Below are 19,771 nucleotides of genomic sequence, written 5' to 3' on the forward strand. Positions count from 1 at the left end.
GGGTAGATTAAGTTATAGGAGGGCAAGGTAGTGGGTAGAAGAAAAGCAACAGATCAAAGGGATATATAAAAAGGTGTTTAGATTTGTAGGAGGGGAGGATTAGGGAGCGATCACTGGAGAGGGGATAGGTTAAGTAATAAGAAGAGTTAGGAGAGAGGAAAAAAGATATGCACAAACATAAAAACAAAGATAAGAAGTAGAATCTCTTAGGGAAAGTATATATTTATACATGTATGTATACATGTATTTATATACCAATATCTATATATAAATATATCCATGCTTAATTATAGTCTGGGAGGGAAGAGGGAGAGAGGGGGAAAAAAGAACAAAGTAAAAATTGTACAACAGAGAACAAAAAAAAAGGAAGCAAAGAAAAGATGAACAGCTTTCAACAACACACAGTATTTAATATATAGGCTTTCTTAAAATGGAAAGTTATTGCTATATATTCTGAATCCTCTCCTATGTTCTACCTTGCACATGACATTTTTCATTTTCTTATTTTAAAATTTAATATTTAAGTTTATAATACATTTCTTTTTCCTTTCTCATTATATATTCAAGTTTTAGTATTTGTCCAAAATTTAAAAAAACACACCAAAAAATATGAAGGAGAAGGTTGAGGTGACAAGGTGCAATTTGTGCAGTCAGTTCACTTTGTTCAAAGCACTTTTAAAGCATTCACCACCCAGTGGTGCTGTCAGAACATGACCCAGACAAAGAAAATCTAGTTTTAGAGGTTCCAAGGCGTCTTAGGTATTTAGTTTCAGAATATTACACTGGTACTTCATGACAGTACAGTAGGGTATGGTGATTATCAATTAGTGATATTACTGCAAAATGCCAATGGTAGAGACAATTTTATGAAGATATAGAAGATATAGAGATAGACTTGACCTGTGATATCACTGGCATAGTGAATTCTTTTTTTTTTTTTAAGCAATTGGGGTTAAGTAACTTGCTCAAGGTTACATGGCCAGTTATTTCTGGGTTTGGTGCTAAGTATCTGAGCCCGGATTCGATCCCCAGGTCATCCCGACACTGGGGCCAGTGCTCTTACTCGCTGAGCCACCTGGCCGCCCCTGTGAATTCCTCTTAATATGCATTAAGAGACTTTTGTACAGTAACACTGGCAATCAATGGGACCTTATAATAAGATAGGATAGGACAGGAACTAGACTTGTTGATTTAAAAAGTATATAGAACAGTTAGGTGAGGAAAGTCCCACTACCAATGCAGGTCAGTACCTTCTCTGTGGCTAATAGTCTTAGAGAGTTGCCTAGAGCAATTGTGATAAACTCAAGTAGACATGGGAGACACTAAACTATAAATAAAAATCCCTGAAGGCTGCAAAGGGTTTTATATATATATAATCTATATACTATTAATCACAGCTCTATATAAGGTCACATTAGTTACCACTGTCACTGTACAAAAGTCTCTTAACATATATTATTTTATTCTTTCTATTAAATGCTATGTCTCGAGTAGACATTGCTTTCTGCACATCTTAATCTACTCATTTAAGCTGAATCAATTAAAAATGGCCTCTGAGAGTATAGCTGCTTTCATTTAGGGACAGGGCAAAAAACTGCCCAGGACCAGAAATTCTTATTGTTCTCCTCCTTTAGTTCAAGAATAACTTCACATAAAATTTATTACTGGTCTTTTTTTTTTTTACTATTATGAGGAAAGATGAAAGATTAAAATGTAACACAACAAAACAAAAGATAATTCTATGGCCGAATTCTATGTGATCAACTAAAAATGTGAATGCATATTTTTGGCCTGTGGTAGACACCTTTCAGAAAATAGTATGCTGATTAAAAGGAAGTTTTTAAGGGAATGCTGACCTAACTTTAAATTTGTGATAATCACAGTATAACAGTGATAGGAATAGCAGGTTTTTTAGCAAAAACATGGGCTCCAGTTACAAAATTCGATTTCATGTTTATAATGTAATTTAGAAGCAATATGAAAACACTTGGGTTGGAAATACCAATGATTGTATTTCTTACTACTTGTGGGTTACTATGGAGGGATTGGGGGTGGGAGAAAGTCATAGAAGTGGAGTATGAAGTACTACAGGATGTAGAAAATTTCTCAATCATTTCCTACCTGCTAGCCATATTCCATTCAAGGGCTGGATTTTGAGAATTTCTTTCAGTCTCTGTCAGTACACCTCCTTTGTTACTTTCCTTCTCTGGTTTTAGCTGATCCCACTGGGCAGTACCAATATTGATTGACTGTAAGTCGATTTGGTATTGTCTGTCTTCGACTTCTGATCCAGGGTCTCGAAGAATTCCTAAATTCAATGCTCTCCTGTAAAGCAAAGGAAAAACACATGTGAATTAACACAGAATATGCCACCATTCCATATGTGTTTTTGTATAATAGCATTGCTATTATATCTCTGTTTACTGGTGCTCAAGTTCAATGGATCACTTTTATGACATTAGTATCAAAGAAAATGGAGAAACTTCATGACCTAAATAGGCATTTTAGTGTGCCTGAAACTTTTATTTAACTTAACATAAATAAATAATACCTTTCACATATAAGGCTAATACTGTTCTATTGTCCTTAGCACTTTGGATGTTTTACCAGTTGTAAGAGTAATGGTATTTGAAGATCCCCTCATATTGGCAAGCACTTAGCACCTTGTTTCAAGTGTGACTGTATCAAGTATTAAGATCCAGAACTTGGGAATCCTAAAGTGGGAGGAACTTCCTGTTGTAACAGGAAGGGGTGGACAGGGAGGAGCTAATACCTTATATAAAGAAAAGCCCAAGCTAGAAAGACCAGAACTTCTGGGAGTGAGCATCTGGAGGCTGCTACTGCTGGAGAGAGAAAAGAGAACTGAGGACTGAACTGAGAATTGAGAAGAACTGAGAAATGAGAAGAAAGGAGAAGTGGGAGGAGGCATGGTTGTGGTGTCAGTACTTTGTTTTGATGTTACTTTGTCAGATTAGTCTGCTAACAGAGGACAGTGCTGTTGTTACAGAAACCCTGCTACCTTGCTGCTGGTTCAGAAGCCCTGAAAGAGGATTTTCTTGTTGTATGTTTACAAAAATCCTGGAGGAGGGTCTTGCTGATGATTTCAGAGGTCCAGGGTCTATACTGATGATTTGTGTTGATTCCTTAGACCTTGGTGTTGGGTCTATGTTGATCTCACAGACAGAAAGTGAATTGATGAGGATGCCGGCAATGTGCATAAATGTTACTGTGACTTGTTAAGTTTGACTTCCCAGGAACAGAAACCGTGAAGGACTTGAGGTGGACTAGATACTGTGAGCTTCAGTATGGAACAGGAACTGGACAAGGAATTGGACAATAAGGGGCTGGCAGGAGCTGAGACCATGAAAGGGGAACCATGGAAGCAGAGAGCCAGCCTCGAGTCAAGATGAAAAGACCTCTCCTGGGGCAGAGCCAAGATGGCACAGTAGAAGCACAAACTTGGTGCAGGCTCCCCTCCAATCACTTCTAATACATGTAAAAAAACGACTCTAAACAAACTTTAGAGCTACAGAACCCACAAAGAGACAAAGAGAAACAAAGCTCCCACTGAAAGAAGCCTGGCAGGCTGACAGGAAGGATCTATCACACCAGGCTGGGAGCTTAGCACAGCCCCACATGAGCCATGTGGTTCCAGGCCCCAGGGTAGGCCAACCAGCAGCGGGCCCCAAAGCAGACTTCAGGAGAGAGAATCACCAGAAGTTGTGGCAGTTTCCACAATTATCAACCCATAAATGCCAAAAAGAAAGTAAAAGGTCAGTGTGGAACTTTGTGGGAACAGGGGGACTGAGAGCACTGTCTGGCCCCTGCTCCAGGGTAAGAAGCGGCAGAGGTGCAGTGGCTGTCTCAGGAGCCCCTGGCTTGCAGTTTGTAGGGGGACCAAGCAACCATTTAGAGGGTAATTGCTCTTGCATTAACCTGCTTGGATCTGGATCGTGGTCTTGGGTGGTAATCCTGGGGTGTGTGACCAGTGAGCCAGAGCTTGTGGTGTCTGTAGAGAGGGCGCACAACTAATAGCTCCAGCAGCTGCAAAAAACCCAGAAAACATTGGGACAAAGCTCTCTCCATTCTGGAAACAGAGTTCTACTGTGGCAAAGTGCTCAAACATCAAGTAATTAACTGGCAAGATGAGCAAGCCCAGGAAATGTAATCAAACTGTAGATTCCTCTTTTGGGGACAAAAAGGATCAAGGCATGAAGCAGGAGGAAGACAGCAAAGACAGAACTTCTGCATCAAAAACCTCCAAGAAAAATATCAAATGGTTACAGGCCATGGAAGAATTCAAGAAAGATTTTTAAAATCAAGTAAAGAGAAGTGGAGGAAAAATTGGGAAGAGAAAGGAGAATGATGCAGGAAAATCATGAAAAGAGATGCTAAAGGAGACCCTTAGCTAAAAGCCTGCTAAAGGAGACCCAAAAATACACTGAAGAAAATAACACCTTAAAAATAGACTAACTCAAATGGCAAAAGAGGCTCAAAAAGCCAGGGAGGAGAAGAATGCTTTAAAAAGCCAAATTCGCCAGATGGAAAAATAATTTCAAAAACTCACTGAAGAGAATAATTCCTTCAAAATAAGATTGGAGCAAATGGAAGCTAATGATTTTATGAGAAATCAAGATACTATAAAGAAAGATCCAAACAAATAAAAAAATAGAAGACAAGTGAAATATCTCATTGGAAAAACCGCTGACCTGGAAAATAGATACAGGAGAGATAATTTAAAAATTACTGGACTACTTGAAAGCCATGATCAAAAAAAGAGCCTAGACACCATCTTGCAAGAAATTATCAAGCAAAACTTCCCTGATTCTAAAGCCAGAGGGAAAAAGATAAATTGAAAGAATTCACCAATCACCTCTTGAAAAAGATGCCAAAAAGAAAACTGCTAGGAATGTTATAACCAAATTCCAGAGTTCCCAGGTCAAGGAGAAAATACTTCAAGCAGTCAAGAAGAAACAATTTGAGTATTGTAGAAATACAATCAAGATAACACAAGACCTAGCAGCTTCTATGTTAAGGGATCAAAGGGCTTAAAATATGATATTCCGGAGGTCAAAGGAGGTAGGACTAAAACCAAGAATCACCTACCCAGCAAAACTGAGTATAATGCTACAGGGGGAAACATGGTCATTCAATGAAACAGAGGATTTTCAAGCATTCTTAAAAAAACCAGAGCTGAACAAAAAATTTGACTTTCAAATACAAGAAATACATGAGAAAGTAAAGAGGAAAAAGAAATCATAAGGAACTTATTAAAGTTGAACTATTTACATTCCTACATGGAAAAATTATAATTGTAACTCATAAGACTGTTCTCAGCATGAGGACAGTTGAAGGGAACATATATGTGTATATATATATGTATACATACATATATGTATGTACATATAAATATATATGTGAGTGTGGGCATATGTATGCTCATGTATACATAGACAGAGGGCACAGGATGAGTTGAATATGAGGGAATGATATCTAAAATAATAAAATTAAGATATAAGACAGGAATTTATTGGGAGGAGAAACGGAGAAATAGAATAGGGTAAATTATCTCATATAAAAGAGGCAAGAAAAACTGTTACAATAGAGAGGAAGAACAGGAAGGTGAAAGGGAACTGAACAACTTTATTCTCATTCAGTTTGGCTTAAGAAGGGAATAACATATACACACTCAACTGGGTATCTTACCCTACAGGAAAATAGGGGGGTAGGGGATAGAGGGGGGGATGATAGAAGGGAGGGCAGATTGGGGGAGAGGGTAGTTAGAAGCAAACATTTTTGAAAAGGGATAGGGTCAAAGAAGAAAATGGAATAAGTGGGGGCAGTACAGGACAGGGGAAATATAGTTGTCTTTCACAATATGACAACTATGTAAATGATTTGGGTAACTGCACATGTACAACCTATACTGAACTGCTTCCCAGTGGGGGCAGGTGAAGAGGGAGGAAGGGAAAAAATTGAACTCAAAGTTTTAAAAACAAATGTTTAAAAAAAAAGTTTGTTTTTTACATGCAACTGGGAAATAAGATGTACAGGCACTGGGGTATAGATGTCCATCTTGCCCTGCTAGAAAGTTAGAGGGGTGATGCGGAAGGATAGAGGGGAGAATGGATTGGGGGAAGGGGTAATCAGTGGGCTTGCTATTTTGGGGTGGGGGGTAGGGGAAAGATGTGGGGGGGGAATTGTAACTCAAAATCTTGAGAACTATAAATAAATAAAAAGAAAAGACCTCTCCTTGAATATTTAATACAAACTGAGAAGATCATGATTTAGTAGGGGTGGAGAACTTTGACCTTTACACTTAGATGACTGAGTTAAGGACTTACTAAATAAGGATGACTGGAAACTAATCTGCAATTAAGAAGAAAGAAGAATTTTTGATTGAAGAGATTAAGACAATGTGACCTAGGGGTAGAAAACTTTTGACCTCTGTACTTGGTGACAATTAAGGAGGCTTGCCTCCTTAAGAATAATTGAGTTACTAAATGAATATACTTGATTTAAAAACTATGTAAACACTTTGGTGAAAACTACATGGCCATTTTAGTGATAAGTTGGTATGCCATAACATGGTGAATGCTGTATTTTGATTTTCTGTGAATGTTTTGCCTTAATTTGCTGCTGAATAAATAGAGAGTTCACTATACAAGCAGTCCTCTGGAAAGCTGCTTGTGCTTGGCTTTACACCAGTATGGTTAGAGAGAGTTTTTTTGCAGATCTATCCATGTCTTTGAAGAAGCAGACTCAGCTTCGATAAGGCAGTTAAAATACTCTACAAATTTTAAGGTGCTGCAAAATGCCTGTTACTACTATTAGTTATTATTATTACTGCTACTACCAACAGTTAAAGAGATATGACTAATGGGAACTTACAAGCTAAGCCATTCTAGAACCAAAGCAACATGAGGCTGGAAAAATTGGAGATGTCTCCAGAAATCTATTAACTCCAAGCAGACCTACTTTAGAGATATTAAGAATAAGGAGAGAATAAGGGAAGAAACTGGTTCATGCCTAGAGGTATAATTCTTTAAAATCTTGTTCCAGTGGGGCAGTTAGGTGGTGTGGTGGATAGAGCATTTGCCCTGTAGTCAGGAGGACCTGAGTTCAAATATGGCCTCAGACACCTGACAGTTAACTAGCTCTGTGTGGCTCTGGTCTGGGCAAGTCATTTATTAAGCCTGATTGCCTTGCAAAAAAAATTAAAGGGGCAGCCAGGTGGCACAGTGAATAGAGCACTGGTCCTGGAATCAGGAAGACGAGTTCAAATCTTGGCTCAGACACTTAACACACACACAAAAACTAGCCATGTGACCTTGGGCAAGTTACTTAACCCCAATTGCCCTCCAAAAAGAAAAAAAAACTTTAAAAATCTTGTTCCAGTTTAAGTTTATCCTTTTTATATAATTTATAGTTTGTTAGTTTATTGGTATTTTCCACAAACGCCTATTTTTTTTTACTTCAGTAAAGCTAAAATTGCATATCTCTATTACATAGTAAGAGTGCATTATGAAGTGGTTTCAGGTAAATATATCATAAAATTTTTGCACTATAAGAGACCTCATAGATTTATAATTTCAAATAGAAATTAAGTAACTTCTAAAAGACATGCTAAGCAAATCTGATTCCATTGTCAATGACATAAATATATGTAAAGACATGAAAAAAGACATCTGTGTCATTATCTTTTAAAATGATCCATGGTAACTATAAGTACTCATAAGTTTCTAGCATTTATAAAGTTTAGTACATTTTTGCATTTAAAAAAACTATAGGCATATTAGTTTTAAAACAAATCAGCTCATTAACAGGAATTTTTTAAAAATTGGTAAAATTTTTCCTCCCATGATGAACACTTGTGCTTTCTAACCTGAAATATCCACAGTTGCACAGAAATTGTTTCTGATGAATTTTATAAAACTAGTTAAGGATCAACAATTTTTTGGCTTAGTAGAAAAGGAAAAAAACGGAAATACTTTAAAATGACATGTGAGCATGGAGTACAATCTTTTTTATTTTTTAAGATCAAAATGAGCAATACAACTGTAGATCTGGCATCACAAATACAATAGCATAGAAGAATGAAGTTCTATTGCTTGAAAAGTAAATTCAAAATTTAGAAACACAGAATGTTAAGAGTTGGAAGGAAATTTGGAAGCTATGGCATCAAAGCACATGAGAACTAGAAGATCAATCTAGTCCAATCCCCTTATTTTAGAGAGTGGAAACTAGACCCAGAAAGATTTAAGTGACATGGGTCTATTCAGTTCTTTCAAAAGCAGCTATTGTTTGATTTATAATTCACTCATAGTTTTGGGGAATCACAGCCTAGGAGCCAGCAGGCCTGAGGCAATAATCTCAAAATAATTAGGGCTGATTTTTAGTGAAAGGCCATTTGAATATGAGTGAGTGCTCCCTGTTAGCCAATATGAAATTCAGGCCCCTCTCCAAGACAGATTTTCAAATAAAATATCTTTCTGATTATTTACTAATAAATCAATTTACTTTAGCATAGAAAGTCACTGGACTATGAAGTTAGCACAGAATTAATTTATTTCCCTAAAGGTAACGATATGTACTATTTCATTTAAATCCAGAAAAATTTGAGAAACAGAGATCTTCTCCTTATCATTAGACCATGAGGCTCAAGAGTCTTTTATATATCAGAAAACGTTTGCCTTCATGTGCTTAGATAAATGCTGACAATCAACCAAAATTGTGGCACCTAACAACCAATCTTATTCCCCCCAGGGCATTAACCACCTTATAAAAATCACATTTATTTATTTTAAACTAATACTCTCTCCTTTTGAAGTAGAATATATACATATATAATAGATATACACACACGTGTGTACATGTGTGCATATAAGGTGAACTGAAAACATTTAGGAAATCCATCTGAAAGAGGAAAAAGTATGTTTGGAAATATAATTAGAGTTATATTAAAAGATAAACAAACCAACCTAGGCCAGCATTAACATAAGACTTCTTATTTCCCTTGGCAAATAAAGAGGCTGCATAATCACAAAATTACAACCACAAAAGCACTGAATTTCCTCAGTTTTTCATTTGGGTTTGAAATTTCCCATGTTTTGTCTCAGTTTAAAATTGGGCTATATTCTTTGCATCATTCAAGTGTGGAAAACATGATTTCTCAGAGATTCCTCCTTCCTATCCAAAAAGGTCTACATTTTTAGCAGTGGTCATATACATTTAACATATTAATTTACAAATTTCTAACTTTCTGAGGGTTGATTTTGGCACTTACTTTTCCAACATATTGGCTTTTTAAATTAAATTATGCATTACATGAAAGGCAGTCTAGTATAGGGGACAGAATGCTGGCCTTAAAGCCAGAGATATCTGGATTCAAGTCTCACCTTTGATATATACTGGTTGTGTAGTCCTGGGCAAGTCAGTGATCTAGTCAATACTTTAAGACTGTAAATTGCAGAGAAGGAACCTCCCTGCAGTGGTAGAAGGAACTTACTTATTCAAGATTTCCTTATGAAATGAAATCACATGTATGATGCCAATACACTGGATTTTTAACTTACTTAAAAATGTATATAATAGGGACGGCTAGGTGGTGCAGTGAGTAGAGCACTGGCCCTGGAGTCAGGAGGACCTAAGTTCAGATTTGGCTTCAGACACTTGACACTTACTAGCTGTGTGACCTTGGGCGAGTCACTTAACCCCAATTACCCTGGCCTACCCCCTCCAAAAAAAAAAAAAGCAAAAACAAAACAATAATGTATGTAATACTTATAATGTGCAATATTCAATTAAAAATAATTCATGCAAACATTTTAAATCTGTTAGTCAGAAATAAGGTAGTACATAGGCTGGATATAAACTTTAGGCATTCCCATTCCCATTGATGGGATAATGCTAGAGAAATCACAAACTCTTTGAATCAATCAATCAGAGACTTGAAAGAGGGAGGCCACAGAGACCATATAATGCAAACTTCACTGAAAAACACAAGACTCTATTATAATATCTGGAGACATAGTTAGCTGGATCTTATGGAAGCTTTCTACATAATGAAGAACTCATCTTTCTGGGCAGACTATTCAAATTTTCTTGTCTATTTAATTTTGATTTTTTTTTGTAAATAATATTTTTTCCAATTACATGTAAAGACAGTTTTCAACATTCATTTTTTATAAGATTCTGTTTCAAATTTTTTCTCCCTCTATTCTTCCCCACTATCCAAGATGGCAAGCAATCAGAAGATATACATTATAAATGTGTGATCGTGTAAATGTATTTCCACATTAGTCATGTTGTAAAAAAAGAAACAAAACAAAAGGGAAAAGCCACACAAACAACAACAACAACAAGTGAAAATACTATGCTCTGATCTGCATTCAGACTCTATAGTTCTTTCTCTGGATAGCACTTTCCATCATGAGTCTTTTGAGGAACTGTCTTGGATTATCGCATTGCTAGGAAGAGCTAAATCAATCATGGTAAATCATCATCACACAATGATCCTGTTACTGTATACAATCTTTTCCAGGTTCTGCTCACTTTCTCGTCATCATTTCATTTAAGTCTACTCAAGTATTTCTGATATCCACCTGCTCATCATTTCATATAGAACAATAGTATTCCATTGCATTCATGTGCCACAACGTTTTTAGCCATTCCTTCAATTTCCAATTCTTTGCCACCACATAAAGAACTGCAATAAAATTTTTTTTTTTTTTACAAATAGGTTCTTTTCCCTTTTGTTTATGATCTATTTAGGATACAGACCTAGTAGTGGTATTACTAGATCAAATTTGGTTGCCCTTTGGGCATAGTTCTAAGTTGTGCTCCAGAATGGTTGGATTAATTCACAACTCCACCAATAGTACATTAATGTCCCAATTTTCCTACATCTTATCCAATATTTATCATTTCCCTTTCTGGTCATATTAGCCAATTAGCTGTGAGGTGGTATTTCAGAGTTGTTTTAATTTGCATTTCTCTAATAGACAGTGGTTTAGAGCATTTTTTTTTTCATATGACTATAGATAGCTTTAATTTCTTCATATGAAAAATGCCTGTTCATATCCTTTGACCATTTCTAAATTGAAGAATGACTCGTATTCTTGTAAATTTGAGTCAGTTATCTCTATATTTGAGAAATGAGGCCTTTATCAGAGACACTTGATGTAAAGATTATTTCCCAACTTTCTGCTTTCCTTCTAATCTTGGATGCACTGGTTTTGTTTGTGTGAAACCTTTTTAATTTAATGTAATCAAAATTATCCATCTTGCATTTCACCATAGATCTGGCAGGAAAACTATTCCTTGCCTTCCTAATTTGCTTATGGCATCACCCTTTATCATGTACCCATTTTGACCTTATATTGGTTTATGGTGTGAGGTGTTAGTCTTTGCCTAATTTCTGTTATAGCATTTTCCACTTTTCCAGCAGTTTTTGTCAAATCTTGAGTTCCTATCACAGTTCTTATCCCAGAAGATGGAATCTTTGGGTTTATCATAGAATAGGTTACTATAATCATTTACTACAGTGTCTTGTATACCTAATCTATTCCACTGATCCACCATTCTATTTCTTGTCCTGTACCAAATAATTCTCATGACTCCTGCTGTAAAACTATAATACAGTTTTAGATCTGGTATGGCTAGGCTACCTTCCTTTACATTTTAAAAAATTAATATTGATATTCTTGAGCTTTTGTCCTTCTAGATGAATATTATTACTTTTTCTAGCCCTGTAAAATAATTTTTTGGTAGTTTGTTTGGTATGGTACTGAATAGGTAAATTTAGGCAGAATTATTATTCTTATTATTTTAGCTCAGCCTAACCACAAGCAATTAATGTTTTTCCAGCTATTTAGATTTGACTTTATTTGTGTGAAAAGTGTTTTGTAATTGTGTTCATATAGTTCCTGGCTTAGTCTTGGCAAGTAGACTCCCAAATATTTTATAGTATCTACAGTTATTGTAAATGGAATTTTTCTTTCAATCTCTTGCTGCTGGATTTTGTTGGTAATATATAGAAATGCTAATGATTTATGTGGGTTTATCTTATATCCTGCAACTTGGCTAAAGTTGTTAATTTTTTTCTAGTAGTTTTATAGATGATTCTCTAGGGTTCTCTAAGTATACCATCATATTATCTGCAAAGAATTATAGTTTTGTTTTCTCACTGCCTAGTTTAATTCCTTCAATTTCCTTTTCTTCTCTTATTGCTATAGATAACATTTCTAGTACTATAATGAATAACAGTGGTGATAATGGGCATCCTTGCTTCACCCCTCATCTTATTGTGAAGGCTTCTAGCTTATCCCTATTACAGATAATGCTTGCTGATGGTTTTAGATAGATACTACTTATCATTTTAAGGAAAGCTCCATTTATTCCTATACTCTCTAGTGTTTTTATTAGGAATGTGAGCTGCATGTTGTCAAAAGCTTTTTCTGCATCTACTGAGATAATCATGATTTCTGCTGGCTGTGGGAACAGGAATTTGAAGATTTTCCCTGCCCTTTAATAAGCCTAAGGGAATTTGAAGACCTTCCCTACTTCAAAGATTTTCCCTGCCCCCTAATAGGGAGAATGTAATCAATCACATGGAGCCTGTGTTGGGGGAAGTTTGCTGAAGGGTAGAGCAGAGCCCACAGTAAGCTGGGAGTCAGAGCAGTTACAGATAGAGGGAGGAGAGGATGCACCCAGGGAGACAACTAGGCTTGTGAGTGTCGGTTTGTGGAAAGGCTAATGAATGGTGTGGCTTCACTTCTTTGCTACTATGAAGGACCTGACTTTCTGGTGTTGAGATTTGGTTTTCTGGTGTCTGAATAAATGTTTTGCTTCTATCTTCTATATGAAGAGTCTGTTAAATTTTCCAATTGAGAAATATACCAGCATATTTACAGTCTCCATTGGTGTTGTGAATATTGCATTGGTGCTACATCTTGTTATAGATATGCTGATAAATTTCCTAATATTGAACCAGTCCTTCATTCCTGGTATAAATGCCACTTGCTCATAGTGATTTATTCTTGTGATAAATTGCTGTAATTTCTTTGCTAATATTTTATTTAAAAATTTTGCATCAATGTTCATTAGGGAAATTGGTCTGTAATTTTGTTTTTTCTCTGTTTTGGCTCTTCCTGGTTTAGGTAGAAGCACCATGTCTATGTCATAAAGGAATTTGGTAGAACTCTTTCTTTGCCTAGTTTTTTTTGGGGAGGAGAAAAGGCTGGGCAATTGGGGTTAAGGACTTGCCCAAGGTCACACAGCTAGTAAGTGTTAAATGTCTGAGGCCATATTTGAACTCAGGTCGTCCTGACTCCAGGGCCAGTGCTCTATTCATTGCGTCATCTAGACACCCCGTTCTTTGCCTATTTTTCCCAAATGCTATATATATTAGAATTAATTGTTCTTTAAAAATTTGTAGGATTCACTTGGAAATCCATCTGGTCCTGGAGATTTCTTCTCAGGGAATTCATTGATGGCCTATTCAATATCTTTTTCTAAAAAGGTTTATTTAAATATTTTCTTCTTTAAATCTGGGCAACTTACATTTTTATAAATATTCACCCATTTCATTTAGATTGTCAGATTTATTGGCACAAAGTTGGGCAAAATAAGTTCTAATTATTGCTTTAATTTCCTCTTTTTTGGTAAATTCATCCTTTTCATTTTTATACTGGTAATTTGGTTTTCTTTTTTCTTTTTAATCAAAATAACTAAAGGTTTGTCTATTTTATTGGTTTTTAAAAACCAGCTCTTAGTTTCATTAATTCAACAGTTTTCTTACTTTCAATTTTATTAATTTCTCCTTTGATTTTTAGAATTTCTAATTTGGTATTTAATTGAAGATTTTTAATCTGTTCTTTTTCTCACTTTTTTAACTGCATGCCCAATTCATTGATCTGTTCTTTATCTATTTTATTCTTGCAAGCTTTTAGATATTTAAAACTTCGCCTTATACTGATTCAGTTGCATCCTATATATTTTGGTAAGTTGTCTCATTATTGTCATTCTCTTTGATGAAATTATTGTTTGTCTGACCCACTCATTCTTTAGGATTGGATTACTTAGTTATCAATTGATTTTTAATCTATCTTTCCATGGCCCTTTGTTACATTTTACTTTTATTACATCATGATCTGAAAAGGATGCATTTAATATTTCTGCCTTTCTACATTTGATTGTGAAGTTTTTATGCCTTAATACATCGTCATTTTTTTTTCTAGGTGCTATGTAATGCTGAGAAAAAGAGATACTTCTTTCTATCCCTATTCAATTTTCTCCAAAGATCTAGAATATCCAACTTTTCTAAAATTCCAGTCACCTCCTTAACTCCCTTCTTATTTATTCTGTGGTTACATTTATCTAGTTCTGAGAGGGGGAGGTTGAGGTCTCCCACTAGTACAGTACTGCTATTTTTTCCTTTAATTCACTTAACTCCTCCCCTAAGACTCTGGATGCTATAGCACTTGGTGCATATGTTTATTATTTATATTACTTCACTGTCTATAGTATCTTTTAGCAACATGTGGTTTCCTTCCTTGTCTCTTTTAACTAGATCTATTTATATTTTTGCTTTGTCTGAGATCAGGATTTCTACTCCCGCTTTTTAAAATTTCAGCTGAAGCACAATATATCCTGTTCCATCCTTTTACCTTTACTCGTGTGTGTATCTTTGTTTCAAATGTGTTCTTGTAAAAAACATATTGTAGGGTTATATTTTTTTATTCCATTCTGCTGTTTGTTTTTGTTTTATGGGAGAGTTTATTCCATTCACATCAACAGTTATGGTTATTAACTCTGTATTTCCCTCCATCTTATTCCCCCTCCCTCTTATATGTTTCTCTCTCCTTTCACCCTGTCCCTCCTCACCAGTGTTTTGCTTCTGATGACCACCTCCCCCAATTTGCCCGCCCCTTTCTTTCCCCTTTCCCCTTCTACTTCTGCTCTTCCTTCTATCAGTCCTTTTCTTCATTTTCTTTCTCCTCCTAGTTCCCTACAGGGTAAGATAGATTTTTCTACCCAACTAAGTGTGTATGTTATTTCTTCTTTTAAGATAAATCTGATGAGAATAACATTCAAATAATACTCAGCCCCCCATTCTTTCCTCTACTATAACAGTTCTTTCATGCATATTATATAATATACCTCATTCTGCCTCCCTCCTCTTCTCCCAGCATAATTTGTTTTCACTCATTAATTTTTTTATCATCACCTCAAAGTCAAATTATACCCACACCCTCTGTCTGAGCATACCTTCTAACTGCCCTAAAAGTGATACAGTTCTTAAGAGTTATAAGTATCATATTCTCATGTAGGGATGTAACACAGTTTAACCTTATCGAATAACATGTTTTTTTTTTCCTTTCCTATTTACCTTTTTATGCTTCTCCTGAGTCTTGTTTTTGAAGATCAAATTTTCTGTTCAGTTCTGGTCTTTTCATCAAGAAAGTTTAAAAATCTCCTATTTCATTGAATATTCATCTTTTCCCCTGAAATATTATGCTCAGTTTTTCTGGGTAGTTGATTCTTGGTTGTAATACAAGCTCTTTGCCCTCTGGAATATTCCAAGTTCGCTGATTCTTTAATGTAGAAGCTGCTAAGTCTTGTATAATACTGACTTTGGTTCCTTGATATTTCAATAATTTCTTTTTGCTTGCATGCAGTATTTTCTCTTTGACCTGATAGTTCTGGAATTTGGCTTCAGTATTCCTTGGAATTTTCACTTTGAAATCTCTTTCAGGAGGTGATCAGTGGATTCTTTAAATAACTATTTTACCCTCTGATTCTAGGATCCCAGAGCAGCTTTCCTTGATAATTTTTTGAAAGATGCTGTCCAGGCTCTTTTTATAATTATGACTTTTGGGTAGTCCAATGATTCTTAAATTATCTCTCCTGGATCTATTTTACAGGCCATTAATTTTTCCAGCAAGGTATTTTACTTTTTTTTTCTTCTATTTCTTAATTTTTTTGATTTTGTTTGACTGATTCCTGATGTCCAATAGTGTCAATAGTTTTCACTTGCTCAAGTCTAATTTTTAAGGAATTATTTTCTCCAATTAACTTTTATACCTCCATTAACATTTGGCCAATTCTACTTCTGAAGGTGTTGTTTTCTTCAGTGGATTCCCCCTCCCTTCTCCCCATTTGGCTAATTCCATTTTTTAAGGAACTGTTTTCTTAAGTCAATTTTTGTGTTTCCTTTTCCAAACTTTTGACTCTTTTCTCATAATTCTCTTCCATAACTGTCATTTCTTTTCCCAATTTTTTTCTACTTCTTTTACTTTATTTTAAAAATTCTTTTTGCACAGAAGGACTTCTTGGGCCGGCCACCAATTCATAATCCTCTTCGAGGTTTTGCGTGTAAGCATTTTGACAGCGTTGTCCTCTTCTGAGTTTGTGTTGTGATCTTCCCTCTTTCTATGGTCAGGTCTTTTTTGTTTCTTTTCTTTTTTTTTTTTTTGCTTATTTTTAAAAGTTTAACTCTGCTGCTGGGCAACAGGGGGCACTGTCCCAAGTTTCTTGCACTGAGGGCCTGGGGCCTGCTCATTGGCTATCTACCCTGGGTCCTCTGGACTTGCCTGCTATACTAGGGTGGCCTGGTCTAGTCATGCTTGTTGTACCCTGGGTTCTGGTGCTGGCAGTTTGCCTGCTGCACTGGGGCTTGAGGTATCACAGCTGGCCTGCAGTACCAGGACCAAAGGGTCTTGGTTGCTGATCTGAGATATCACTAAGAGTCTCCTGCTGGCTTTCCTGGACACTTCCTATGCTGGGCTACACTCTCTTTTTATCCAAGTGATAGAGACCTGTCCTGAAGTTTTTTAAAGTTATCTTAGGCTGGAAAATTATTTCACTCCATCTTTTTATGGATTCTGTGGCTCTGGAAATCTTTCAGAGGCTTGGTTTAACGTTGTTCCTGAGAGAAACTGGTGAGAACTCAGACATCTAGCTTCTCTCTGCAACCTTGGTTTTGCCCTCCTTGCCTATTTCAATTTTGAACCATTATCACTTTTGTCTTTCTCTCGTTAGACCTTAGAATATTGCCAGGCATATAGTAAGCACCTAATATTTGCTGACTGTCAAAGTATGCCAAAATCTGTCAGTTTGCCTTAGCAGTGCCTTCTTGGGTTCAAGGAAATCACAAGATCACATAGGAAAAATTTACTGAAAGCCTTAAAGTGTTATATAAATATTGGCTATTGTTGTTGATACTGTTATTGTTGCTGTTGTTGTTGTTATTATTATTATTGACAGCAACAACAATGAGGACAACTACAAAGATGCTTTTACAATGTAGCATCTGAAATTAGATACAATAATTTAGATGAGGGCAGAGTAGACAAGGAATAATGTCAACCCCTTTCTGGAAACTCTTTTTACCACAGCTTAAGATTATATTGAGATGCAGTATAGTAGTGTATGGAGACCTGGCCATGGAGTCAGGAAGAGCTGAGTTTAGGCCCTGGGTCTCTGACCCATACTGGCCATGTTTTCCTGGGTAATTCACTCAGTCTTTCAGTCCCTTAGGCATTTCTTTAAGCCTATAAATTCTAAAGTATGTATTAATCTACACTGGTAAAGACAGTTCATTCGTTAGGAGTTATTTACAATGATATCACAGATCTTGTCTCTCCAAATTATCCCTTTGGGCTGCTGCACTGAATTACTAGTTTATTAAAAGCCTCTAGTTCATGTTCAAATGAATTGCTTTCTAGACATGTTTCCCTCCCTTTTATCCTATATTTGTGTATTTTATTTTTTACCCCTCAAAATGGGGTTTGCAAAATTTAATGTTATTAGTATCAGCTACTTGAGATCTTTTTTTGGATTCCAATTTTATGTATTGGCATTCTCTCTCCCAGGCTCATATCATGCCAGGTGTGCTTTTATTTGAACCATTTATAAAATTTCAAGTAGAACATAATTAATAATAGGAAACTATGATATTTTACTAAATAATTCATTCCAGGGTAACATGAATCTATTAATCAAACAAAATTCACTGTATTTAGTCAGTCAACCAAATATGAACCCCCTAGAAGATACTATTATCTAGTTCACAAAAAAAATCAGGAGAAATACTGTTAAAAGCTTTCCTAAGATATAAGTATAGATTTTTCTCTGATCTTTTAATTTATTGTTGTTACTCAGTTGTTTAGTTGTGTTCAACTTTTCGTGATCCCATATGGGGTTTTCTTAGCAAAGATATAGGAGTGGTTTGCCATTTCCTTCTCCAGCTCATTTTATAGATGAAGAAACGGAGGCAAACAGGGTTAAATGGCTTGCCCAGGATCATAAAGCAAGTGAGTGTCTGAAGTAAGATTTGAACCCAGGTCTTTCTGACTCCAGGCCCAGCACTCTATCCACTGAGCCACCTAGTTGCTGTTATCAAAAATGGAAATGAAGTAAATCTGACATGACTTGTCTTTCTAAATTTGGATTGAAGTAATTACCTTGATTTTCTAAATACTTTTGTGTCTTAGTTTTGGGGGAAGATAACAACTGGAGGGAATCAGTAAAGGTTCACTGAAGGAGGTGACACTTAGGATTGACTCTTAAAGAGAGTCAGTGGTGAGAAGGGAGAGCATTCCCGGAATGGGGGCCAGCCTCTGCAAAAGCATGGAGGCAGATTATGAGATGCCATGCATGAGAAACAACAAAGACTGTCATATAAATAGCAGAGTGCATGATAGGGAGTAATGTGCAATCAAACTGGAAAGACAGGGTGAAGAGATTGTGAAAGATTTTAATCACTTAACATTTTTGCCCTTCAGTTTCTTTATCTGCAAAATAGGAATAAGGACCTACCTCAAAGACTTAGTGTGCAAGTCAGAGAACATAATATGTTACCAAAGTTAGGGAACCATCTCACAACTTTTTGAATGTTACTTGCTACAGGCAAAAAATGTTATAGTTTAAAAGTAGGCTAAGCATACTAGACTACAACTAAAAATCTGATGTATAAGAATATCTTATTTAAAAGTGTTTTCATTTCATTCATGAAGTTTCTACAGCATTATACCATTAGGTATGATTGCAAAAGAGCAAAATCATTGAAGAAAGGCTTCTAATGGAACAGTTTACTTGGAATAATTCTTTAGGGAAGTATCAATTCTTACTAAAGACTGGAACATCTAACATTAGAAATGTGTACTTAAAAATACAATACAAATATCTTACATAAATAAATCTTCATATGTTATTGTTATTCACAATAATTATAAATCCTTACCCTGGAAGCATTTTTAAACTTGAAATAAGACTCAAATTTTCTTGTTTCAAAATCACATGATTCCAAGCTTTATGAACTTTGCTCCCTCCTCTGTACTGTGGCCTTTGAAACCTTCTAACAATTCAAATCAGGAAGGAGGTAAAGCCAAGACGACCATGACTTCCTTACCCCGAGCACAAAAAGCTGCTTTATTCATTGAAATGTAGGAGTTATAATTGTAATTGCTTTGCCCTTCCGAAAACTTCTCTCCCAATTCATTTGAACTGTTCAGCAGGTGGTGTAGGAGGATCAACTCAAGTCTACAAGGGTTGGTCAATAATATGATATAAGCAACCAAAGAAGACTTTAAATATGTAACAGGAAACATAGCTTTAATGTTTTTCTTTTTAAATTGATTTAGTCTGGGTCAGACCATTTGTATGTTTATATAAGAAACTGCTCATGTTGAACGATTTACTACCTACTGCTGAATAGGCATAACTTAGGAACTCACTGTAAAGAAGTAAAATCTATTCACTTATGGAG

General features: G+C 35.8%; 1 protein-coding gene across 8 annotated transcripts in view; it reads right to left on the reverse strand.

Annotated features, from left to right (window-relative positions):
- VPS13B (vacuolar protein sorting 13 homolog B) overlaps nt 1–19,771 on the reverse strand; it is a 1,080,499-nt gene that overhangs the window by 391,794 nt on the left and 668,934 nt on the right. For all 8 annotated transcript variants that reach the window (XM_069081095.1, XM_069081089.1, XM_069081092.1 and 5 more), the window contains one exon: nt 2,122–2,325. In XM_069081095.1, the coding sequence (XP_068937196.1) occupies nt 2,122–2,325 (204 nt within the window). The remainder of the gene's footprint in view (nt 1–2,121; nt 2,326–19,771) is intronic.

The sequence above is a fragment of the Petaurus breviceps genome, unplaced genomic scaffold (assembly GCF_028583685.1).
Source record: "Petaurus breviceps papuanus isolate PSGF00001 unplaced genomic scaffold, PetGlider_PUasm1.0 98, whole genome shotgun sequence".
Taxonomy (NCBI): domain Eukaryota; kingdom Metazoa; phylum Chordata; class Mammalia; order Diprotodontia; family Petauridae; genus Petaurus; species Petaurus breviceps.